Consider the following 26,868-nt stretch of genomic DNA (forward strand, 5'->3'; position numbering starts at 1 on the left):
ACAAGAAGGCACACTGGGAAATCCTTAGAGCTCCTTACATTGCTATGCTGTACTAGAGAAAAGGATGAGAAAGCACTGATGTGCTATGTGTAGTTGGACGACATCTTCTTAAAGCCTCATTCTGTGTTCACAGAGAGCAGGATTAGGAAATATCTGGCCCTTCTGATATTTGCCTACCCAGTCCCAGAATAAAGACTCGAGACAATGATATGGATTAAATATGGGCCACACTTTATTAAATCAGATCAAATTGTATATCATCAACATCAAAGGAGGGGGCCTGCCGTAGTGCGGAAACATATAAAGGCAGGGTATCCAAATACCCCTAAAAACAGTCAATGGGCAAGTCCCAGGCCCCAGGTTCTAGCGGTCCTAAAGACAGCAGGAACCCAGCCGGCCACTAATAAACACCCCAGACCTCCAGACATCTTTAATTGATGACTGTTCGTCCGGAAGTGGCCCAGCGCATCTTCCTGCCACCGGCCCTGTAATCGCACGATCTGGCTTACCTGAATTACAAATGGGACACACCAAGACTACCTGTTTTTCTGCACTACCCACCACAGAATAGGGACTAGCCCAGCTATGTCCCATGCCTGCCACAGAGCAGCCTGAGCTCAACAGCAGGCCCTCTTTGATGTCTTCTAAAAATATGTCCAAACCTGCATCAGACAGATGGACACCACCACTATGAAAATATACAGTATTGCTCAATTGGATCCTATGGTGATTAATCACTGATTTGAGGCCACCTGTGTAGACACCTCTACACACTTCTCCGTTAATGACCCGCTGGGCCTTGTTACATTGTCCACATTCCAGGCATCTCACCAGACTAACCACATCGTGGGATACCTGGCATTCAACCTCTTAAGGTCTCTCAGAATGTCCAGGATCAATGTCTTACCAGGCGATCTAGGCAGATCATTACCTCCCAGGTGAATTACCAAAAACATCAGGTGTAGCTTGATCAAAGGCAGTCATCCTGTCAAGCTGTATACATTGCATGCCACACACACCTCTCCAGGTAATGTATGCATAGGCACCAGCCCCAAACCATTCCCCCATGGGGAAGAAGCAGCATAATGCACTGCCCAATAGACATAGCTGTGGCCGATGATCATCACGTGCCTTCGACCTTCAGAACTCATGGTACCTGAAATGACATAAATGACTCCTACATACACGTTAGGAAGAGGTCTAATGTATCTTTGATAGCTAGTTGAAGACCATCACCCAAACTGCTTAATTTGGTCTGCGCTATAACCCAAGGGACAGATTATCTGTCATTGGGTGACAATGGGTGTCATTAGCTGGCCTAAAACTAAACACGGTCTAGCACCCCATTCTGAAAAATACAACCTGCAAAAGGTCAATGAACTCTACCCAGCCACAAGGACCAGGGATCATTGCACAAAAAAGCCCAGCTAATGACACCCATCAATCACAGTGACAGATAATCTCTCCCTCCCCCCTCCCTTATCACAACAAAAACATGCTGATCACCCTATCTCATGAAAAAAGACAAAAGCTGTTTCCCACAGCTATAAATGCTCAACTATCCAACAAACACCAAGAGCATGGACAGAGTTCCTACTCCAGTCCTTTGAAGATGCCGACCACAGAGACTGGTGAAACGTCAGGAAGAACAACCTTCAGAACACGGCCAAAGAGTCCAAAAAACCCACAACAACCATCACACATTAACTCTACAATGTCATATTGTGATTGCTGCAAATATGCAAAGTGCTAACAGCTGATGAGGGTTAGGTGTTCTTATGCAAAACAACAACAACAACAACAACAACAACAACAACAACAAAACACCTTTGGCACCCTCCTACTTTCATACAAGTTATAGAGTTTATGTTCTGCCACCTTAGAGGGAAAGATGGAGAATTTCAAAGACAGACCTGTACTGCTCTTAATGAGATGGCATAGGTGCACAATTTTGGAGAGATTTTTGAAAACATACAAAAAAATTGTCATCATGGATTTTAAAATCCACCCATGCATTGTGACAGATGTCTAGTTGCTCTAGCAAACCACAGCATGTTTGTATCCAGAAGGAAAATCTGATATTAGAGAGCCAAAGGAAGAATAAGACCTAATGGCAAATGTTATGTAAGTAACACAAGCTAGAGATGTGTCTAATGTAATTTTATAATGCAATCTTTTCTTTAATGGTCTAGGCCACTTGCCCCAAACATAAGCAGCCTAGTTACCCTTTACATATGTCTGTAATTTAAAACTGTAACAGTCATTTCAAGTCGGGGGAAACAATTTTTGGAGGAGTTGGTTTTCAGCAAAATGCTGGGGGCAGGGAGCATAGACTTGGAAACTATCAAGTAGAGCAGTGGTTCCCAAATTTAGGTTCGCATATGTTCTTGGACTACAACTCCCAGAAATCCTGCCCACCAGCTAGTGGTGAAGACATCTGGGAGTTTTAGTCCAAGAACATCTGGGAACCCAAGGTTGGGAACCACTGAAATAGGGGAAGAGGGAGGGATTAATGGTGGGGAAGCGATGGGTGAGGAGGGAAAGGGTACAGGTATATTCTTTCCCTCAACAGTTGTCTTGAAAATTACTGCTTTCCTCTAACGGAAGAAGCATCCAAGATTTTGAAAAATAAATTTCCATTTAACATACATTTAGAACCTGAAGGTGTAAAGCATTTTGTAAGCACTGGGGAAGGGATGGCAAAATAGTCATCTCATTTTGAACTAGCAAACAGTAGGAAACAGATATACCGTTGATTGGATTATTGCCCTGAATGTCTTGTAACATTTAAAAAGTATAACTATAAATAATGATAATTAAAATGGATCCTCATCCCAAGTTCACATAATTAGTTTCCAGCACAAGAAAAATGACAAAGCATAATATAATAACTGAAATCTTTCTGTGGCCCTTCTGATGTTTTGGATTACAGTTCCCATCATTCTTGACTAATGCCTATGCTGACTGGGGCTGATAAGCACTGTAGTTCAGCAGCATCTGGAAGGTCATACACCTCCCAGCTCAAAAAAAAAAGGGATATTATAATTTGGTGTTTGATAGTTTGAAGTCAGTCTGTTCCTGTGAAGAGCCATGTTTGCTAATGAATACAATTTTTTAATCTAGCCTTTTTTTCAGAAGCATTATGCAATTAAATCAGTAGTATGGTCCTGGGCATTTCATTTTGTCTCAAAGAGGCCTATCCTGAGGAGTGAACAATTTCATCTATATGAAGACTCAAAATGCCTCGTGCTTAACTTAGAAGCACTTTTAATATGTGGAAGAGACTTAAGTTTAATTACAGAGATATAGTCTGGCAAGTCTTTGAGGGTTTTAGAAATTAATTAAGAAGGAATATATCTACAACCCAATTAATATCGTTATGGGGGCATATGTGAGTTTAATTGTTCATTTATTTAAATATTGTAAAATTTCTCCTCCAGATTAAACACTTGAAACAGAAACATTTGTATAATTATTGAGAGGAATGTTAAACAACAGGCCTGCAGTGTAATATATTTTTTAATTAAGGGATTATGAATGGTATTAGGGTTGCAGAGGCAGGAATGTCGTAAACTACTTAAAGACAATGTTTCTGTTTTTTAGAAATATAATGGAACTACATAAAACTTCCCGTACAGTTAAGCACTCCCCATTTCCCTAAGTACTAGAGACTTATTGCCTTCAGAATATCTGGTCTGTTCACAAAAATATGATCAGAGAAACACAGTAGACCAGATAGGATAGAGTCTTACTGAAATTGTGTTGAGCAGAAACACACACATGCATAATAGCCAATTAAAGTAGCTATTTGTGCATGTGTTATACATCCTACTGTATTCACTATCACACATTTCATTTAACTGCTTACACACTACATATTTCTTATTTATATCTTAAAGCATGAATTATTAGCTACTATTACATCATATTACATTACATTATATTTTCTTCTCTTTTAAATAAGGGATCTTCTTACGTAGTTCCGGAAACTACATGTTTAATAAGCAATAGCTGTCTCATGTTGGTAATTATCTTCAGTTCCACATAACTACTCGTGCTGTGTCCTTGAGATGTTCAGTTTTTCTGTCCAAGTTTCAGTACTCCACCGCTGCCTTTTAAGATCCCCCCCCCATTTCTGCTTTTCTCCAGTGAAGCTGCATTCCCTCTCACTGTTCTGTCCTCTCTAGGGAGGATCCATCTTGTTGGTTATTGTTTTAAGAAAGCAACAGCAAGGGACAGCAGGTCCTGTAGCGCAGTGGTCCCCAACCTTGGGCCTCCAGATGTTCATCGACTACAACTCCCAGAAGCCTTCACCACCACCTCTGCTGGACAGGATTTCTGGGAGTTGAAGTCCAAGAACATCTGGAGGCCCAAGGTTGGGGACCACTGCTGTAGCGATTGAACCCACTGAATGTTTCCCGTTGCATTTGGCTCAGCCACTGTGTCCTTCTCCCTTTTGTGTACTTCTCAAGTACCTGAATTTGCAAACAGTAGCTGTAACTTTGGGATTCCCAATGTGGTGTGTAGTGGATAGAATGATGAACTAGGACTGTGGAGAACAGGGCTTGAATCCCGGCTTGGTCATAGAAACTCACTGGAGGAATAAAACTGGTAAAACCATTCCTTAAATATCTCGCTTACCTTGAAATCTGTATTAGGGTCACTATGGGTTCCAACTTTACAGCACAGAACACATACAGCCAGGACTTCAGCACCTGTTAGTGCAATGAGAGCAGCAGGAAGGTAAGCAAGTGACATTGTTCCCAAGCTGAGAACTCTGTTGTGTATCTGTGAGAAGCCCCTGAAAGAAGAGAATTCCAGTTCTCCAAGGACTGTGGTAATCTTTATGCCACTTGATCTTTCTCAGTACACAACTGATTAAAGAAATTAGAAGGGATAGAAGGATGTTTTTTTTTTAAAAAAAAGGATTAGAGAATGTTTAGGAATCTAGTCTATTTTTTTAGCCAATGGATTGATTAAATTTAAATACATTTGCAAGTTTACCCACATCTTATTATTACTGCTTTTTTGACATATTGAAGGAAGTGTGTAATAATCTGTAATTTAATAAATGATAGCTGCTGCTTGGTTTTGAAGGACAATTATATGAACACATACAAATAACACACAATGGAGAGAAAGGCTTTATACTTGGCCAAATTCCTGTAATTCTGTGGATGTCAGGCTATGCTGGGGTTATTGAGGGATTGAATATAGGGCCTTTCTTCTCTCCTCCCAGTGTGGGAAAAGTAGTGATGATGGCTGCTTATGGGTCACCAGGGGAGAGGAAGAGGATTGTGGGTTTCATGGCTTTGACATCCGGATCACTGGTGGGGTGAGGGAGTTTTAGTTTCCTACAACTCACTGTAATTCTGATGAGAGTCACAGCTTTAATGCCACCATTTACATCAGGGAAACAGGTGCTGGCTGCTTCCAGATCACTAGATTAGAGAGTTTGTTGTTTCCTGCCACTAATTGGCACCACTGTTTCAGTATCACCATTACTTTATGCACAGAGGAGACTACAGTGCCTCAGATGATGAGATGGGCCTAGATACAACACAAATGTGCACAGGTGTGCATGCATGCACACGCAGTGTCAAGTTACATATTGTTGGTTGAAAAACCCCACAAAGGATGCAGAAAAAACAAAGCAATCCTTTCTGTTATTTTATATCAAAATTATACTGCATGGCTCCACATTTCTGTACTAATCATATGGGCTGTCTTCCACTTGACACCACTTAAAGACTCAGTATGTTGCAGTCTGGCCTTGATGAGAGGCATGAATGCAGTGATCCTAGCTGCTTTCACTGGGAGAAAGGTAACTTTTCTGTCTTTCTCTTTTTAGTGACCAAGATTTAATTCAGCAGAGGGATTTCTGTTGCCATGTTTTGCCTTGATGGTGCCTCTGTAACAAGCTGTCTTTCAGACATGCTGGTCACACTTACAGTTTTCTGAAGAAAGTACCCCCTGATAAGTTGCTGAGATGTGGCAGCAGCCCTGGAAATAAAGTTCTCTGTGAAAAGCAGGGGGGCAGCTGGCAGAAATGTGGAGTGCTAATGTTCTGCAAATTGTCTGTGTGCTTGAGCAGAGACGCAGTTGGAGATGTGTTGCTGTAGCTGTTGACAGCTGACTTACTGAAGATACAGTATCTGATACTCTTTAAAAGCTTGGTCTCACCAGACAAGGGGAAATGAATCTCTGTACTTCATGCATTTCTTTAGGATCTGCCTGAATTAGGAATTATTTTTTCTTTCCTAGTATCAATGCTCCTGGACTTGCAAGGTAAAAGCACTAGGACTTTCTGATTAGCAGAGATGTTATCATCATTGTGCACACACACAACAAGCTTATCTGTTCCCTCTTAGCTTACTTGCAATCCTCATACTAGCTGGGGTGTCTACATCTATGTGGAGTACATCATAGGAGCCGCAGTATATTACTGACCTGTGTTGTGATTCTAAGCAACTGAAGCTGCCTTGGTGTTCAGTTGACAATTAAGATCCATTCACTTTACAAGAGACCTGCCTCTGCTGGAGATGAACACTACTAGAATAACATAGCCGTTATGGATGCAGCACGAATGCCTGCATTTTATGGACTCTTCTTGTGGATATCTCCATAGATACGGACTGACATAATGAGCAGCTGCACTGCACAGTCTAGTGCTCCAGGTTCATTTCCTTAACAATATGCACTCAAACCTGAGCAATGGTCCCCAGCAATCAGGAAATGTAGCTATAGTTAGATATTGCAGTAATTTCATTGCAGAGGAAATCCTTCACTGACTTCAAGACTAACTTTGCTCCCATTGATTTTAATAAGCAAAAGTTATATTCAAATCAGTACTTTTATATGTATGTATATGTATATGTATATGTATATGTATGTATGTATGTATGTGTGTGTGTGTGTGTGTGTGTACTGTATATGTATGCATGCATGTATATTTATTTATTTATTTATTTATTTTATTTATTTGATTTATATCCCGCCCATCTGATACATCTATACCACACATATGTGTGTGTATGTGTGTATGTATATGTATATGTATATGTATATATATATGTATATGTATATTAGTATATTAGATCTCCTCCCTTTTTTTTAAATGTTATATTCAAATCAGTACTTTTATGTAGTAACAAATTCCCGAAGGAAAGCTCAAAACAGTGCATATAACCAATGGAACTGAACTGAAGAACACAAAGCATATGTGACAAATATTGCATCAATGTGCAATTATTTCATGCAGAAAAGGATATTCTTTTTTAAAATTTTCTCTATAGGTCTCCTCAGGTTATCTCAAAAAACTACTCTCTCAAAATTCTCAATGTATGCTGTATACAAAATGTGGATGCCAGAAACTTACTTTTAAATTTTTTATTTATTAATTTTCTCATTTTCTCTTATTCTATCTTTATGCCCATAAGGCATGTTATATTAATTAAACACACACAAAAAATTCTATCAACAGCTTCAATAGTACCAGTATTGAACAAAACTTAAATAATAAGGCACATTAATTTAAAATTACAACTGGTATTACTACGGGGGAGGGGGGAGATAACACAGAAGCAGACAATCTGTGGTTTTCCAAAGGTGGTTTGATTGCCATTTCCATCAGATCAAGCTAGCAGAGCCAATGGTGGAGAATGATGGGAATTGTAGTCCGGCAGCCTTTGAAGACAACATAAGTATTATCCATTGCTGCATTAAACTACTCTCTTCAAAATCTCATTGAAATAGAAAGGCTTTAGACTGTCTCCAGAAGGCTAACAGACAGCTAGCCCTGACTTAATTTCTTAACTGAGGTAACTTTACAAAAAAGTGTTCTTTATTATAGTAATTTAACAGGAAGCAGGAAGGTATTTGGAGCAGGATAGAGCTCTTTAGAGTGGATCTATATTGTTTAGAATTTTAATAATGAACACTAATTTAACTTGGATATTAATCAGCAGACCATAAGTCTCACTTATCAATGTCACAATGTACTTCTAGCAACAGGGATATTTATCACTATGCCAACACATTCTGGGCTGAGTGAAGTTTCTGGAGGGTGTTCAGGAAGAGCTCCATGTTCAGCAAGACTGGACAAAGTACAATCCCCAAGGCTGCTTCTGTGGCCTTCAGCCTTTCCCTGCCCCTTCTTTTCCTTGCATCAAAGATGAATTGCTGCTCTGACAACCCTCAGTGTGTTTAACTAAATTACACAGAAATGTTAATAAGTCATTTTCTATGCACACAGAATCTTAAATGAAAACAGAGGCCTGCACATATCAGTGGCTGTGTAACCAGCCCCACTGATGTGATTTGTCTCCATCTTTCTTGGTAGATTAGAGTTGCCCAGGTTTTAGACATGCCACCTAGTGCCCAGTGCTCCTTTTATCTCATCCAGATTCTAAGCTTTCATTAAACAAACAAACAAACAAACTGGACCCCTCCCCACACACAAAATCATAAGTCTCTAGTCTTTATAGAAGTAAAAGTACAGGCAAACAAGCAATTGCTATTTTGGCCAGTTGTTTTTCAATGAACAAGCTTTTCTGCATAATTACTCAGTGAGTGAAGCTGTTCACATTTCAGCGGGATCTCATTCCCTGTGGAAACCTAAGTTTCTGGTTAAATGTTGTGATTGTGGAAACCCTTGATCCCTTGCTGGTTTGCGAACAGCTGGAATCTGTTTGCAGAGCTGTTTCCAAACTGTGTATAGAAATCAATGAAGCTAGAGAAATGAATGCTTGCTGGGTGGATTACTGGAGCTGTGGTCCAAACGGATTACTGAAGCTTTAATATTACGCCAGTTACTATATTTCATGCTTCGTGAGGAGGCTGATGATCCTTAGGGTTCCTTTCAGCTCTATGGTTCTATGAGCCTATGATTCTGTGGCCTTCCAGAAACGTCAAGTTCCAATTTATCCTCCATAGAAATCTGGGAGCTTAGCTAGGTTCTGACCTGAGGACAGGAATATTGGCATAAGCAAGAAGGAGGGAGAGAAGGAGGGAGAGCGTGCATCGCTAGACGCTTATGTTTGTTATTATTGTTGTGTAGCTTCTGGTTGCCGTGAATCTTAAATTTCTGTTAAGAGGTTTCCAACACTGAGAAATACATTAAAATTTCCTTTTTGAAGAACTAATTGTATGTGTATTTGTCATGATATGGCAAGCATTGTAAGTGTTGGTCAGGACGGATTTTTGTGACATGCTTATGGATCACTATGATTAACTTTTATTTTTTTAGTCATTTTTTGAAGAATTAAATATGACAGTAAAAAACCCCAACACTATCATAAGAATAACACTTGAAGCCCTTGTGCATGGCTATATAAGATTATTTCTTTATTTACACCTACTGTCAGCCTACATGAGTACCTTACTGTATTTGGTTCTCTTTTCCCAGCCCTATTAAGTATGTTTGCATGAGAATTACTGATCGCTTCAAGGAATATAACCTGCCTTAGAAATGAACCTTCTTTTCTTTTCCTGCTCATAAGAACATAAGTAGAGCCTTGCTGGATCAGGCCAAGGGCCCATCTAGGCCAGCTTCCTGTATCTAGCAGTGGCCCCACCAGATGCCTCTGGGAGCACACAAGACAACTAGATCCCTATTTCCTGATACCCCTCCCCTGCATCTGACACTTTGAGATACCTTCCTAAGAGGTGAGAAAAAAATGTGGGAAAAGACAGAAATAGTGTAGGGAAGAGTAGTCTCACTTCATTAGACTTTTAGGAAGGAATCAAAGGGAGAAAGCCTTTTTAAAGTCTCTTACTCACTCCATTCCCTGTTGCTTAGCATCTGAGCTTTCTCCTGGTGGATGTAAAAAAAGGAGAGAAACAAAAATAAAATGCAATGCCTGGCTCTCTTCTCTCTTGCCTGCACTTTTCAGCCCTTCTATTTGCATCTCCTCATTTGCAGGAATGGGGATTTTCATGCAAAACTGGACATGCACAAATATTACCACTGAGCTGGAAAAAAATGCATAGAGTGTCACCCAAAGGGCACAGGGTGGGTCAGGCATTAATCTGAATGCCCATATGGAGCCACAGACAGAGTAGATCAGGGTGCCTGTGCACATCCTTAGTGATTATTATATAGATGAGCCCAAGATGGAAAGTTTGAAATGTATAGCTAGAAAGCCTACGCAACCTGCTTAGTTTGCATAATATGCAAATTAGACTACCCCACTTTAAACAACTGGAATATAGCAACCCTGTGGTAGATGAATTGTGAGAACCAAGACTTACTTGTGAAGGAATAGGGGTTTGTGAGACCTGGAATGAAATTGAAGTCTCCTGCTCAGAATTCCAGTCCCTTGGTTTGTTTCCTTCTCACTCCCAATATGCAGTCCTTCCCAGCAGCCAACTAGCACTCCTTGACCACTTAACATACACATTTCTCACTGGGCTGTCTTCTATCCTGGTGCCTCAGGGATTTTCCCTCCCTACCCACCCCAAAGATATTTTTTTCTGCAGACCTTAAGGATTCCTTACCCAAGTACTTATCTTGCATATGTATGGAGTCATAAGGTAGGGAATTGAGGAAATTGGTATGTTCTGGTTCCTCTTTACATCTTGGTGCTGTACAGGTGGTATGAATATGAGGCTAAGCTGGAGTGATGCCATATGTGTATCTCCTATTTGTTGGAATCTGATATAAACAGGGCTGTAGACTTTTAGAAATGACCTTCCTGGTCACTGAAAGCTAAGGTGTCTGGCTAAATTTGAAATTCTTTTTATTACTTTATTTCTAATCCTGTTAGAAAGTTAAAATAGACATTGTACAACTGCACTTTCAACTTACAAGCCAAAGTACTAGCAGAGCACCTACCCTGCTGTAGAACAATCTGACCATTGTGTTAGATCTAGTAATGAAAGAGACTATACTAGGAGATTCAAAAAACACGTCTGAACAAGACCTTTACAAAAATGGCAGCCATCTTTTCTGGTTTCCATTCTGCTGCTTATTTACTAGTTCCTTATAAGCTTCTGACTTTAGAAACCGCGGAAAAGAGTCTTTAGCCATGAGGCTGTAGATTAATCTCTGTGCATCATCAAAACACTGGAGAGTCGGTTCAGAAATAGTCTGGGTGATGTGATCTCTTGTACAGAAGTCGATGTTTATCTGCAGGGAATACAGTGGCATAAATTGTTTATTTTGCTGAAGATCTGAGGCTTTGTACGTGAGCCAGAAACAAACACGATCTGAATAGCTTCCAAAAATATACGCTTTGATGCAAAGTGACAGGAAGGTCATGCTTTCATTATTTAGAATATGGAACACACATTTTAATTTGGTTTCCTATCCAGATGCCATGCAATGATTATTCCTCCTTTAATAATAATGTTTAAAGGTGCTTCAGCTTTTCTAGATGCATGGCAAGACAAAACATGATGAAACTTTTCATACCTGCTTTTTAAAAGGCATATTTGCTTGATTTTCTTTCAGCTTTCAAGTTTTGTAAACATGGTCTCCGTGTCCACGTCTTCTAAACCCATCATTCCCTGGCTACATTTCAGCCATGGACAACTTCACTGTTTGCCTCAAAGGAAGAGATGGGTGGGCATATTCTGAAGGTTTGTCCCTCCTTCCACCTGGCCCTACCATTGGCTGTACAACCCCTCAAAACCCATCAGCCTGTCATTAGTCTTACGCAGCAAACAGGAGTTGAGCCAGAATTTCAGTATTTAAGTTTCCTAACCTTTGCTTTTTCAAATATACTAAGGTAGATGTGAGAAGTCCCAGAATATGTGGGCAGAGCCTCTGCTGATGTGCCTTTATCACCACTGTCCCAGTTTCCAGGAGGAGGAGTAGGACATTGCTGAAGGCATAAGTCATGGGGCTGTCTCAAACAGGCCATGCTTTCTCACACAATGCAGGCCCCAAGGAAGGGCCTGCATTGCAGCAACACTTTTACCATGAAGAAAACATTAGAGGCTTATGGTCATAGAAATAATAAAAGTCGGTATTCTGTGCTTCAAATTAAATAGAAATTCTTGGTAAGTCTTTATAGTCACGACCAAGGTCCAGTAAATCAGAATTTAAGATAAGACATTCACTAGGGCTGCATCCCAGTTGCAGAATTCACTCCCAAAGAAGATAATACTGACCCCATTTATTATCTATTATTTTATCATTTATTTGTTCAATTTTACATCCTGCCTTCAACAAGCTCAACATAGTATGCACTATTCTGCATATTCTGTTCCTCCCTGCTTTACACTCATGACAACTGTGCATGGTAGTTCAGTCTGAAAGAGTGTGACTGGTCCATGGTCGGCCTGTGAGTTTTTGAATCCAAATCCAATATATTTACTATTACAGCACACTGGGCTTGTATCCTAGACTGGTTTCACTTAGGCAGGGAAAACAAGTTTAGTCCACTTGGCTTTAAATAGTTTCTAATCCAAATATGTGAATAAAGAAAAAAAAAGCAAAGCTATAGCTAGAAAACATTTGATATTTGATACCACTCCTTCTAAGGTCTCAAGAAAACCACATCTTTCTTTTATAGACACAAACATTTCATCTGTCCTCTAGACATCCCTTGATAGCATGATGCCTCCTTGCTATTTTCAGTACCTGTCCTTATATATTTATGAATATTAGAATTATGATTCTGGATTTCAGGAAAGACTGATTTTCTTCAGCATTTTGTCTACAGCTGTAGCCACCCACATATCTATGAGAAGCTCACAAGCAGGCAAAAAGATGTCTGGTGAAGCAAAAATACCATGTAATGAAATCACCCAGGGTCAATCCAATTATTAAACAGCCAAGAATTAGTTCTTCACAGCTTGGATGCTTCAAATTAAGTCTAACATTTCCAAACACTTCCTTCCTGAGAATTGCTTAGACTAAATATGAATATTCAATAATTGGACTGAGTCATGAGTGAATCTCTTGGGTGTTCTGCTGCCAGCTCACAGGGAAGGCGTGCTTATCTTAGCAGGTATTCTGCTGTGTGAACATTTATTTTGGCTTCTTCCATGTCTTTCTGTCCCAAAGACCTCTCAAAGGTCTCCTCTAGAAGAAATATGAGGGGACTGTTGCCCAATGTCACTGGTCTGGAATTGATCACATTACTGCACAGCACGGAGAGCAGCCTGTCTCTTTGTAGCCTCCATTGAAGTGAATACCGCACCTAATCAAGGTGGGCTCTCAGGATGCATGAGAATATACATAGGGCACTGATGGATCCATTACGTTATACTGGAGGGCGACGTGCCTTCAGATGTTCCTGGATCCAAAGTCTCATCAGCTCTCAGCAGCATGCATAAGGGTCAGGGATGATGATGAAATTAAGATGCTGATTATGGGAACTGCAGTCAAGCAGCAGCTAGAAGGTTGTGGGTCTCCCATCACATCATTAGATCACACTGTATCTCACCAAGCTGCTTTTTGTCCCTGCTTGTGACCTTCCTGGATTTAGTGCTGTATTAATTCGGTATTCCGTCTGACCAAGCAAGACAATTCTCATGATCAAAACAGAGATTAGTTCATCCCTTTGCATGAACTTTTTAAGGCACCTTAATCTTGTGCTTATTTGCTTGCGAATAAAATGCAGTGGCTATATTCTCTTGATTAAACTGAGACATGAAATCTCTACATCTCCAGTGTTTTCATATGGATTTAAATAAAATCTCCATATATATTTTCAAAAGCTACAACACATCAGTGTCTGAAGCACTGCCATTATCAAAAGTCACGTTAAAAAGGCCAGCAAGGGGAATGCATATCACAGAAGTGATTAACCAGCCAATTAGTTTAAGAAATGTTTTTGTATGTAATGATCAAATGCCATGGTGTGACAGGAGGTTCCTAAAGGACGTGTTTTAACTTTTATCACATCAAAAGGCCTCTGCTTTGAGAAATTAACCATTAACACTTGCCAGAACTGATGAAAACATACCTGGTTTTTTTGAGTCACAGCAGTTAGTTACTGTATTTTAAAGGAGTATTCAGTCCAATGTGAGATGGAATACATTCCCTTAAATCATGACTGGCAGTGGGCAGCAGAAAAGGGGAGGAACATCTGCACTGTAGCAGGACCTTGGCCCACACTTGTACCTCAACCACAGAGTGTGTCTCCACTACAACCTTATAGCTGTTTGATGTCACTTCAATGCCATAGCTCCATCCTATGGAATCCTCTGGAATCCTAGAATACTAAATAATTGGTGAAGTACTTAGAATTTTCTGTTGAAGTTCATGGATAGTGCATGTCAAACTATAACTCCCAGAATTCTGCTGAATAGAGCCTTGACAGTTAAAGTAGTATCACACTGTTTATAACCATGTAACTACACTCAAATTCTACCCCCTTCACAGTAGCAGCATGATACATTTTTGGAGATTCTTCTCCTTATGGACTTCAACTGTTCACAACCATGCTTCAGCATCAAATGGTGGGCATGGTAGCTATTTTCAAAAGCTGAAGTTTAGGGGCATGCCTTTCTTTCTCCTCTGGCCAGTGTGATAAATGAATGCAAAAATGAGATGCATATACAGTGGACCCTTGACTTACAGACGGCTCAACTTACAGACTTTTCGAGTTACAGACTTCCCTGGCTGCAAAATTTAGATTTGACTTGCAGCCGGAGAATCGACTTACAGACCAGAAAAAAACCAAAATGGAACAAAAATAGAATAAAACCTGCCGGTTATGGGATTAATCGGTTTTAAATGCATTGTAGGTCAATGGAGATTCGACCTACAGACTTTTCGACTTGCAGCCACCATTCCAATACGGATTAATTCCGTAAGTAGAGGGCCCACTGTACTCACAACCCAAGAAAGAAATCAACGTTTGAACAGATATTTGAGAAGAATACTTAAAATGGGTTACCTCCTTTGGGGCATCTGCCTGGATAAACTCAGAATAAATCTTCTGGGCTTTGGAGGCAATTTTAGCTGCTGACTTGGTTTTCTTGAAGTCCTCACAGGCTAGCCAGAATTCAATGTTTTCCTCACTGAATTCTGACTTTAAGAAAGTCCTAAATGCATTCAGACCATCTGTAAAAATAATAAAAATTAAACCAAGAAGCATGTACATTGCTTGGGTGGGAGAAGCTCCACAATTAAAATCTCATCTAAGACAGTAGAAATTGTCCTTTGACGTTAGGTCAAGCTTTTAGGGCTTGTAGGCAAAGGTTGAATGATTAATACTTGAGAATATGAGTATGTCAGGATATTTATATCAGTTTCTGCAAAAAAAAAAAATGTTTCTCAAATGCCTTCTTATTCATAATACAAAGGACTTTGTGTGCTTAACTTTTGAAAGTCCGGGTTTTAATTTATGTGAATTCAGCATATTAGTGTTGCCACTTATTTGTATCTGAAGGGAACCCTCATCTTTAATGCAACACAGGTCTCCCCAGACATGAAGTAGCTACACTTGTTGAATTTCATCAGTACTAATGGGAAAGAATTTGGTTTGGTTCATTTTTATTTGTGTTTGAAATAAAAAACATGTCTTCATACATGGGTTAGCAAGAACCTGAAATTTAAAACATTTGAACGTGATGTTCAGATGTTCACCAGCTTTCTTATGCAGTGTTATAACTGCCTATTCAGCCTTTGTCTTTCATAGCTAATGATTAAGTTCAACAAATTTCTGGCCTTCTTTTTAAAAACATTATTGACCCATACTAGAGGGGGACTTTACTATTTAGAATGTATCTCAAAACATTCAGTTTCAAATAGTTTTGCCAGAAGATTCCTCATCTCTAGGCAAGAATGGGAAAAAGAGCGTGTGTGTGCTGTTTTAAAATTAGCTCTCTTCTGCCATTACACAGCCCAGAAAGGTGAACACTCATAGAAGTGGCTAGCTCTGCCTCATTTGTCATCACATTCTTCATAGTTTCAGCACTGGATCTGAAGAAGTGTAAGGTTTTCTTGCATATAGAAACCATATGAAGCAAAAGCCAGATTTTCCTTGACAAATGTTCGCCTTGCTAGGTTGTGTAAAAATTGAATGGGACTACAGTCTTCATAATGTGCAAAAAAAATCTCTTCACAAAGCTGGTGTTCTTTTGTTCAGAGAAGCAGAGTGTGTGTGCACACAGCAAATATGGAAGGGTAGGCTGATTGTCAAATAATACACAATCCTGAAACAAAGCAAAAGCTATTATCATGTTTGCAGAATTCACGTTATTTGTATTATAGCGTACTGAAGCATTATTTGGGAAATTTTGCTTAATTCACACACCATTTTCATTCTCTTCTGGTTGAGAGCACCGCAATATATCCCGCCCACTCTAGGATCAAAGAAAATAATTTGCATCTGTGAGGATAAGAAAGGGAAGGATTTATATCCCTATCTTTCAGGATGGTTGAGTAGGTTGTGGTCAGTCCTCTCAAATGACACAGGTATAGGATCAAGCTGCTGCTGCTGCTGCTGCTGCTGCTGCTACTACTACTACTACTAATATTACTACTATTACTATTACTATTACTATTACTACTACTACTACTACTACTACTACTACTACTACTACTACTACTACTACTACTACTACTACTACTACTACTACTACTACTACGTAGTATGCCCTATTTCTCCCAACAAAGGGACTGAAGGTGGCTCACAGCATTAAAATTTACACAATTAAAAACACAATAAGTTAAATATTAAAAGACAAATTAAACAATATATGATTTTAACTAAAATTAAAAAAATTAAAATATGGGAACATGGAAAAAATAAAATTATCTGCTAAAATGGGATTCAGGAATTCAGTTATAATTGTTAAAAGCCTACCTGAAGAGAAGGGTCTTTAGATTTTTTTTTTTGAAGGATAAGAGGGAAGGGGCCATCCTGATCTCCCGAGGGAGAGCGTTCCATAGCCTGGGAGCTACCACAGAGAAGGCCCTCTCCCATGTCCCCATCAGCTGTGCTTGTGCTGGCAATGGGACGAAGAGGAGGGTCTCTTCTGTTGATCTTAATTGCCGAGAAGACGCATATATAAGTTATGTATTAATGGAACTTGGTATTTCCTACAGTGAACATGTTTTTCCTTTCCTAATTGCCTCAGCGATATATACCTCAGTGATACACGCCTCAGCACTCAGACCTGTAAGTTAAATCCACATTTACTTTCCCATGTCCAATCATAAGACAAATATACTAAATTCAAGATGTATAGGTGATAAGAGTCGAATGCTATATGTTTCACAACATTCTGGACCATTCTACAAAAAATAAGACAAATATATCATCTTTTTGACCCATACATTTCCTCCACTAGTCAATTGCAATTATATCTGGCCAGAGGTAGCATGATGTCAGTTATTTACATTCTAGTAGCAGTCTTGTTAGATTACTGCACTATGTTTTATATGGAGCTTCCAGCTTTCATGTTCTCAGAAAATCAGGTGACTTTCTAAAACTTACTGTTGCAAAAATATGTCTGTGTGAGTGAGCTAAGAATTAAAATCTGAGAAGCTGTTGACTGAATAAGGTATTAGTAGTCAGCAAGTGCAGCAGAATAATATTTTTTTCATTTAAAGAAATCTTAGTTAATCAACTGGTCAATTGATTAATTAAATTGAATAAATGTGCATATGAATCATATCCCTGTGCTCCAGAATTATTCAAATTCAATTCAAACTGTCTGCCAGAGGAGGATATCCGGAATGGTTTACAACCTCCCATTTGCTCTAAACACATAATAAACAATTTTTGCCCCTTCCATCCACTCAATCCTTTACTTTTGGATTATGCAGGCATCTTAAAAGGGGCACTCCCACTTGCTAAATATAAGAATGCCTCTTTCTAAGGTATAACCTGCTACCTTCAGAGAATTCCTCCTGAAAACAATTGCCAGTCTGTTTAAAAAAATTTAGTTAATGATCACAGGTATCTTTTTAAGTAGTCAAGAGAAGCTGAATCAGTTAGATTAGTTAGGTTTTATATGTTTGTTTAAATGGAGAAGAGAGAAAGCTCAAAAATATAATAAAAAAATATTCAAAAAGCTCAAAAGTAGTACAGTCCTACTACTTAAGGTCTCACATGGTAATTTATTATTTATTTAAATTTGTGCCATTTTTCTCCACATAGGGGAACCAAGGTGTCTACCAACAGATAAAATAAGAAATTTAAAAACAATTAAACATACATTAAGATTTAAAAGATCAAATATTAAAACAGTATAAAACATTTAACAACCTGTAAGCTAAAAACTAACATTCTTGAGACAGCTTATTGTTTAAAGGCTTATCTGAAGAGGAAGATCTTTGCCTGTTGATGGAAAGACAAGAGGGAGAGGGCCAACCTGTCTTCTTGGGGTGGCACATTCCAAAACCTGGGAGCAACCACTGAGAAGGTCCACACTTGTGTTCTCACCAAGTAAACTTGGGAAGGTGATAGAAGCATGAGAGGTGCCTCCCCAGAAGATCTTAAAAGCCAAGGAGGCTCATATGGGGTGATACTATCCTTCAAATAGACTGCATCCAAGATGTATAGGGGTCTATAGGTAATAACCAGCAGTTTGGCCACCAGCAAAGCTGTTGTAATAAGGGAGTTACATGCTACCTGTATAGGAGACAGTTTGGGGCCATGTATGAGTTATATGGAGCACCCTGCATAAGAAATGGAATACAAGTTGGACAAACCATCATTTGGCTTTTTCTACTTAGCATCTTACCTTTATTGGCCAGCAGTGTATCCACAGATTCCATCCATGCAGTTGTTTCCCTAGGGGCTGACCTGTGGAAACAACATCTATCCTTGAAAATAGCATTGTGATCTTTTACCTATGTAATTTGTGGATTATTCCTATGCAATATGTATACTTTTTTCCTTGTACATGTTTACTGGTAAGTAAGCCTTGCTGAAATCAACAGGACTTACATTTGAGAAAATGCTTACTTACAGTGTACACTGAAGAGCAAAACCACTTTTCTGTGACGATAACTATATTGGATGCAGAGTATAATTTGATATAGTGTCCCAATTGCTCATCTAGAAGAGAGCAGTAATAAAGTACAAAACTGGAGGGGTAATTCAAAAGGCACACATGAGGCACCTCTGATTTTTCAGCCCAGACTTGTTGAATGCCTTCTTCACACTGAACAAGCTGGCCATTGATTAATATGATCCTTTTGCTAGTGGTGACTAGAGCTATTGAATAGGTTATCACACTAACAATGAGGTGATAAATGGGCTTCTTCTCAATTTCTTACTGGTATTAAAAATGGTTGGCTTCCCAGTTTTGTTTCTCAACAAGATTTTGATTAAGTATTTGCTAAATGCAGTTAACAGATTTTCCTCCTCCTAGTTTTCTCTCTCCTAGATTTGTTTTCTGCTTCTCATGCCATCTTCTTACCCTTTCTCTGAGATGGCACCAAGAAATCCGATTAGCTCAATATATTCTCAACTCAGGTCAGATTTATCTAAATCTAGGAACTTGTCAGGGCAGAATAAGATCTCTTCCAAGCTAGTTAATATATTTAAGTGCTCCCCCCCTCTAAAGAACCATCCTTTCCGGCTCTTGATGTATGTACCACCAAGCCTAGTGCAAAGACTCTTTGAAAATCTGAGGAGCTATGTATAATTCTGCTGACAAGCCCAACACATTCATTACATAAGTCTTTGACTATGCAGTGTGTCTAAGGAAGAACTGTTAATCTATTTCGATGCCTTCTACAATAGTTCAGCCATCTATTTTTAAGTAGGCAGCTCCCTAGAAAGCAATGCTTATTAATAGGGCTCACCGCCTCCAAGAAGATATATATCACTGAGCAAAGGGCTGAGGGAATCACTATTGTGTTAGAACTGTTCTTCCTTTTATTATGGAGAATATTTTAAGAACCACCTTCATCCAGGGAATTTAGGCCAATAGGTAAGAGGCGTCAAAAGCATAACACAATGAAATACAATAAATTAGAGAGGTGGAAAGTTACTTTTCTGAGTTACAGCTCCCAGAATACAACTCCTAGGCCATACTGACTGGAGTATGCTTGGAACTGTAGTAAAAAAATATCTCCTCCAATATCTGCAATGAATACATAAAATAGCATTGTATTTTTTTTTAAAAAAGCATAAAAACAGCAGATCAAAGTAAACAAATCAGCAAACCACCTCAAAATGGCTGTGCAAATGAGAAAGGCTCTTCCCCCTGGTGTCAAAATTGTAGCAGCCATGGCTCTAGTCAGTTTTAATGACACTGATGTCCTGGGAATGGAGAGTGACCAGACAGAAGGTACTCCATCTAGTTCCTATGCATGTATTTTCCCTGTCAAAAGAAGACAGCAAAGAGCCTCCTCTTCAGATAGGTTTTTCTTCCAGGGAGGTAATGCACAGTACCATCAGAAGAGTGCTGATTCCAACTTTTGCAGGGCTAAGGGGTAACATATCCTGAGATGAGGCTAGTAAGAGCACAACTATCATTTCCCCCTCATCTTTCCTGTGCCACTGCTTCTGCTACCCATTTACTTTCTTCTTTTATAGGTGGTCCATGCCAAATTTAGAGAAGAGGAATGGAGTGGGTGGGTCCTCTAGATACTGTTAGACAGTAACTCTCTTGAGCCCCAGTGAGCATGGCCAAGCAATCCTTGGGGGTTTCAGTCCAGTAGCATCAGGAGGGCTACACATTCCTCATCCTTGCCAGAAGGGAAGGATACAAAGCATGCAGAGGTTGAGGCACCTTTTTCTACACAGAGAGTGAGAGGAATGAGTAAGACTAGCCTTGCTGTTAGCCACATTGGGGCATTCACCTGAGGTGGTGAAATGCTCTGGTGGCATATATGCACTGATTTTCACTGTCACTCCCTTTGCTTGTATGAGCCAGCCCTCTCTGTTGCCCAGCTTTGGAGAGGGAGACACCCCAACCTCTTTTGCTATGGTAGCAGCACCTTCACACACTTCCCTGTGTGCTACTTGCTGGAGAAGAAAGAGACAGGGAGTGTGACATAGCAGCCAGCTCCAATATAGTCTATTTTATGAGGAATAGGATGGCTTCTATGTGTCACCTTGATACCAAGGCAGGGAGAAGAGAGCAAGGCCAAATAGTTTGTAGGAGATGAACTACAAAGACACCAAGCAAGAAAAACATTAGGACTACAACCAAATGGCCAAATTATCCTGGTCTAGATCACACTAAATGGGGTTGCTTTGAGGCATGGCATGTCATTTAGGATGATCCTTGTATCCACGTGCAAGGACTGACCACACAGCACTTCAAGTTACTTCAATTGACTGTGTTTAACATAATCAAGACTAGAGATGAATTTTTTTTCTTTATTGGTTTCCTTGCTCTTTTTTCCCCTTTGGTTCTGAGAGGGGAGGTATATATGTGTTTCATTTTAACTTCTCCCCTCTGTGTATATGGGGATTTTAAAAATTGTGTTATTTGGTTAATTCACTGTGGATTGTGTGCCTTTCCTCTACTTGTTTGAAGTAGTTTTTCTTTAGGGGTTTAAACTGATTTTCTGTTGTCTGCCTCTGGTTTTTAGAACAGTTTAAGAAGGGATTTTTAGGGCTTTTGGACAAGTGCCAGGCAGGAGAGCTGCAATGAAAGAATTTGAAAGACCTGTTACCTTTTGTGTTTAAGAAAATAACTGGTATTTGAAAGACGCCAGCCTTCTGCCCTTTAATTGGAAACACATTTATTTATTTATTTATTTATTTATTTATTTATTTATTTATTTATTTATTTATTTATTTATTTATTTAATTAATTAATTAATTAATTAATTAATTAATTAATTAATTAATTAATTAATTAATTAATTAATTAGATTTATACCCCTCTTATCTAGACAGATAGTCTACTCTGGGTGGCAATGTTGCAAAGAAATTCCATTTAACTGCTATTGTGACACAGGAATCTCAATGTGAATGTGGAGGTTAGCCTGGTGCTTTGGTGATCCAGGTTTAATACCCCACTGGCCCATGCTATTTAGAGGGTGAGTTTGAGCCAATCATCCTGTCTGTGCCTGACCTACCTCAGTGGGTTTTGTCAAGGAGAAGTGGTGTTTGTTCTCATTGAAAAGTGGGTTATAAATGTTGCCACCCAAAGAAGGGAAAGAAAGAACAGAAAGAAATATATAGTTTTTAGTTGATCAATTCCTTCATTCTCTGATAACCTTTTGTCTATGGGTGGCATTAAGAAACCTTTATTTCTCCAGATTTAAGGCTATAGATCAGCAGCATTCCATTGCCTCCAATACAGGGCCAAAAACTATGAAGTACCAAATAATGATCATCAAGTCTTTGACTGTAGGACAAAAAATATGAAGAGGAGGAAATACAGTATCTAAGAAAGCCCCTCCTGAAATGAGAGAGAGAGAGAGAGGGAAAGGGCGGGAGGGAGATATGAATGAACTCACTTTACTGGCATGTTTCGTTCTGCTGCTTGTCACAGGTAATGCTGGAGTTCTCTTTCTGAGTAATCTTCAATCTGAAGATAGCAGGAGAATAGGAACATTACAATTAGTGTATCAGTAACTAAATAATAGATTTGAGATTGACGTATCCTATTGAAATGCTTTCAAATGAATTTGCAAAATGCACCACCTTAATAATGACAGTTTGTGTCTTCAAGACATGCAATCTTATTTGATAAAATTCCGGTTTAGGCTACACATATTTCACTCTTGTACTGTAACTTTTTTTTTCATTTATCTATTTAAAATACTTTTAAAATTCTCTGTTCTCTTTTTATTATGCACAAATAAACTTAGCAATTGAGAAAACACCACTTATGCTGATGGCTATAACAGATTTAAAAAGAGGTTTAAAAACAACAACATAGTTTCATTTATTAAATCTACTTGATTTAGTTTATTGAGACAACTCCAGACACAAAAGGAATTACCCCATGAATTGGTGTTTTTAATTCAATGTCCGAAATCCTCTTACTTCATAAAGTAGGTCACACTATGGTATGGTATGCCCATTGTATTAGTGAGGATTTGGTGAATCAGCTCCTCTCTAAACCCCATTAATCCCAATGGGTTTACTTTAGTGGTGATTTACTTGTGACACATTGCCTGCCTCTCCTAAGTACCTGAGCATTTTTGTGTTTCTTTTCACGGAGTAGCAGGGCACTAGCAGCAGCAAGCTCAGTGGTAAATGTAGACCCTGCAGTGAAGCAGTACTTTGACTCATTCTACTGAAAAATTGCTCTTTTCTTGTCAAAGGTCTTTTTTCTTTTTCTGTAAATGTACCACACCTCTGTGTGAATTTGGAAAAAAAATATGCTCACAGGAAGAAGAAGAAAATCAATACAATATCATATATTTGCTGTAGTGCCTAATCCTCTGTGTCCTTGGATGTGAAGGGCAGTAGCAAGCATGCTAATCTTCAGTTTACAAAACTATAATGTTTCTGTGAAGCCACAATTTTGACAGTAGTCTCATGCTTAGAGCTGTGCTGCTTATTTTTTTGAGAGTAGGGAAGTGTTACTCTTCTTTAAAATTCAATCTGAACATTTCACTCTTGCAGTGGAAAAGATACATAGCTTCTTGATCACTTCCCAAAATAAAAGGCAAACACATTGGTTATAGGCCTACTATTGAACATGTTTAGTTCATAGTGCACTAGAGTCAAGACTTTCTAAATGGTGACCACATGCTTGTATGTGGATATGCTGTGAATCTTCAGATCTCCTTTTGTCAGCTTCTATATGGGTTTTGAACAACCTTTCAACCCCCTTCACTTTTAGTAGCTCTTGTACCAGGCGTTTTGTTGCTTTATTATTTATCCTGTTGCTGTCTCTGTTTCAAATCGTTCAGAATCATGCATCAAAAATACATACAGAAAAATGTTCACAAATACATGAGAAAAAAATGCAGATATTTCAAAAATGTTTAGAGAATGCATGCATTGAGAAAAACACAGTGAAATATGTACGGATTTCCATGTGAGGGGAAAAAACTGTGGAATCCACTGTGGATTCAAGACAAAATGTTGGAAATTGGATAACTTCTGTGAACATTTGTTTGTTTTGTTTGTTCCCAGATCTCTAGTTATATGTAAATATTACCTGAGAAAAGAGCCATAGTTAATGTTTTAAACTTTGCTAAGTTTAGACAAGACTGTGTGATTTTTTTTACGAATTGTGAATTTTGTAAAAAAAATTTCTTTCAAGGCTAAATAAATGAATTCTGTTGAACAATTCACACAGCCTTTTATTCCTATGATAGACAAAATCTGCACCTCAAAGTATAGTCAGTGTATAATACTGTAGCTGTTATGTCTACTCAAATAATCATGGAAATGTTTAGGTTGGTGAGGGCTGCTATCTTTGTTGGGGTACCCAGCTCAGCCTCCCATACTTATAATTTGAAAACATACCCCAGGATGGCATGTAGCTGTTAAAATACATTATTCCCAAGATGTATATTCTCTGCCAATTGTATTGGTGCATGTTCCTCAATAAATGGCTCTTTCGGTCTAGAGGGAATGAGCCCCCCCCCAAAAAAATTGGGGGGCATTTTCTCAGGTTGGAATATGAGCCCTTCCTGCTCCTCCAGTGACACACTTGATGCTTTATGTGCCTTGTTGTCATGGTCAACATCCATTTTGTAAACTTATTCGCTATTACTGTAAACCAGGAGTGGGGAACCAACAACTATGGAAAGCATCTATTTAAATTGCTGACAGTGGTTTAGCGAAGTATAGCAGGTAAATCATGACCTTTCATTACACACAGGGGCTTTTGGTGGTACTCTCATCAGTGTTGTAGCCTTTTGCTATTCATTTGTAGGAAAAATGCATTTGTTTTGCATTTCTTTCCCCCTATTTCCCCATTGATTACACCCCTTATAAGATTTATACCCTTCAACATGTGTTTATACACTTAAATGTATGATCGATAGCAACACCCTATGCATCTAAACTACACCTCATGAGTTCCTAAACTGCACCCCATGAGGCGGGCTGCAGTTTAGGAACACTTATGTCAACTAAGATGTTTAGTCTTTGTGGTACCAAAACACCTGCTGCTCTTTTTGCTACAAAAGACAAACATGACTGCCCTGTTCCATATTGTGTTTCTTTGTGTTATTGGTCTTTCGAATCATGTGCCAATCCAATGTGGCAGACCAGCCCCGTAACTGTAATACTAATAATCATGTGCCATCAAATGGATTCTGACTTATGGTGAACCTTTCCAGAGTTTTCTAGGGAGAGGGTATTCAGTAGTGATTTACCATTCCCTTCTTCTTGGGAGTGCTCTGGGATTGTGCAACGTGCCCAAGGCCACATCAGCAACCTCTTCTCCTGGGAGGTACAGCGAGAAATCAAACTCTCAACTTCTGGCTCTGCAGCCAGATAACCTAAACCAGTGGTTCTTAACCTTGAGTTACTCAGGTGTTTTTGGACTGCAACTCCTAAAAGCCTTCACCACCAGCTGTGCTGGCTGAGGTTTCTGGGAGTTGCAGTTCAAAAACACCTGAATAACCCAAGGTTAAGAACCACTGACCTAAACCACTGAGTCATCTAGCCTGCTACTTTAATCCTACCCTCCCATATTTTGCTTCTATTTCTCCTTGATACAAATCCTTTCTGTACTCTCTCCCCAAGTTTCTGTTTTGTTCCACCGCTGTGGCTGATATCTCAGCAAAGAAAGATTTCTAACTGAATTTGGAAAAGTTGCTCTATAAACTATAAAACATAGAATCCCTCAACCAATCAGCATGGGTACTAGACATCTTGATTGGGGAACCCTCCAGTCATGATAACATGGAATTCTACTCTGAGAAAGTGACTTTTCCAACCTCTGCTTCTTACTAAATAGAAATATAAAACAATTCTACGGACATTTACATAGGTGTAGGAATGCATTAACTTAGTAGGACATGTGTCCCAGTAAACCTTTCGAAGGGCCATACCACATTCCCAAGATGAGGAAATAAACAGTTAGCCCTTCCCAAAGGAGACTGTCATTTCTTCATATTGTTTTGAAGCCACATACAGAAATCTAGGATCCATATCAAGCATGACCTCAGTAAGCTTAGCAAACATCTAGCTGTCCTCTCTCCCCACCACCTTAGCTCATGCTTACCTCAGGGGAGCACCCAGCTAAGCTGGAAGATAACATGGAAATTGATTTAAAAAACAAACAAAACAAAAAACAAACCTGGATACTCACTAAGATGCATAACATTAAAACTTGTGAGGGAAAAATATTTTCGGGATACAAATCTAAGCATCCCCCAACCAGTGCGGCCCACATTGAGTTGTACCATTTGCAGGTCCTGCTTGATACTATTCTGTCACTGTTGCTGCAGGTACAGCAGGAGTTCACAGCACTTGAGATACAAGGGCTGTAACTATAGTGAAGCAACGGGGATATTGTCTTAGGGCACCAAAATGAAAAAGGAAATCTACTGTTGTTAGGAAAATAAATGACAACACATTCGATTCGCTTCTTTCTTTCTTTCTTTCTTTCTTTCTTTCTTTCTTTCTTTCTTTCTTTCTTTCTTTCTTTCTTTCTTTCTTTCTTTCTTTCTTTCTTTCTTTCTTTCTTTGAAAGCCCAGTCATTCTTTTCTTTTTTGGGGTGTGTGGGGTAACCATGTTCTCCTTCTCCTTTTCCATGGGCAACTCAGGGTCCATTATTCAGGGTGGAATGGGTGGGAGAAAAGACCACTTATCCTGACTGCCAAGGTTGCTAGTTACAGCTCTGTTAAATACTAAAGTTTATTATAGTGCTAGCAGCTTTTACCCAGCGTTACACAGATACACTGTTTTTTCTATCCCCTCTTCATTCCTAGAGCTCCATTATTTCTATACACTGTTTGTAGGTGGCATTACCAAACAGACCTTGCCTGCCAGCAAGCAGGCTCTGCGTTCCCAGAATTACAGCGTTTACCTAGAAAATTGAGAGATAATGGGACACTCCAATTTATACATCTC

General features: G+C 39.1%; 1 protein-coding gene across 1 annotated transcript; it reads right to left on the reverse strand.

Moving 5' to 3' along the window:
- Positions 1-2,686: 2,686 nt before the first annotated feature.
- RGS21 (regulator of G protein signaling 21) lies at positions 2,687-19,548 on the reverse strand. The gene is made up of 2 exons (XM_020790485.3): positions 14,853-19,548; positions 2,687-11,128 (listed from the first exon to the last, which is right to left on the reverse strand). The coding sequence occupies exons 1-2, from the start codon at positions 15,057-15,059 to the stop codon at positions 10,925-10,927; spliced, it is 411 nt and encodes a 136-aa protein (XP_020646144.3). The 5' UTR covers positions 15,060-19,548; the 3' UTR covers positions 2,687-10,924.
- Positions 19,549-26,868: the final 7,320 nt, after the last annotated feature.

Source organism: Pogona vitticeps, chromosome 4, assembly GCF_051106095.1.
Source record: "Pogona vitticeps strain Pit_001003342236 chromosome 4, PviZW2.1, whole genome shotgun sequence".
NCBI classification, from domain to species: domain Eukaryota; kingdom Metazoa; phylum Chordata; class Lepidosauria; order Squamata; family Agamidae; genus Pogona; species Pogona vitticeps.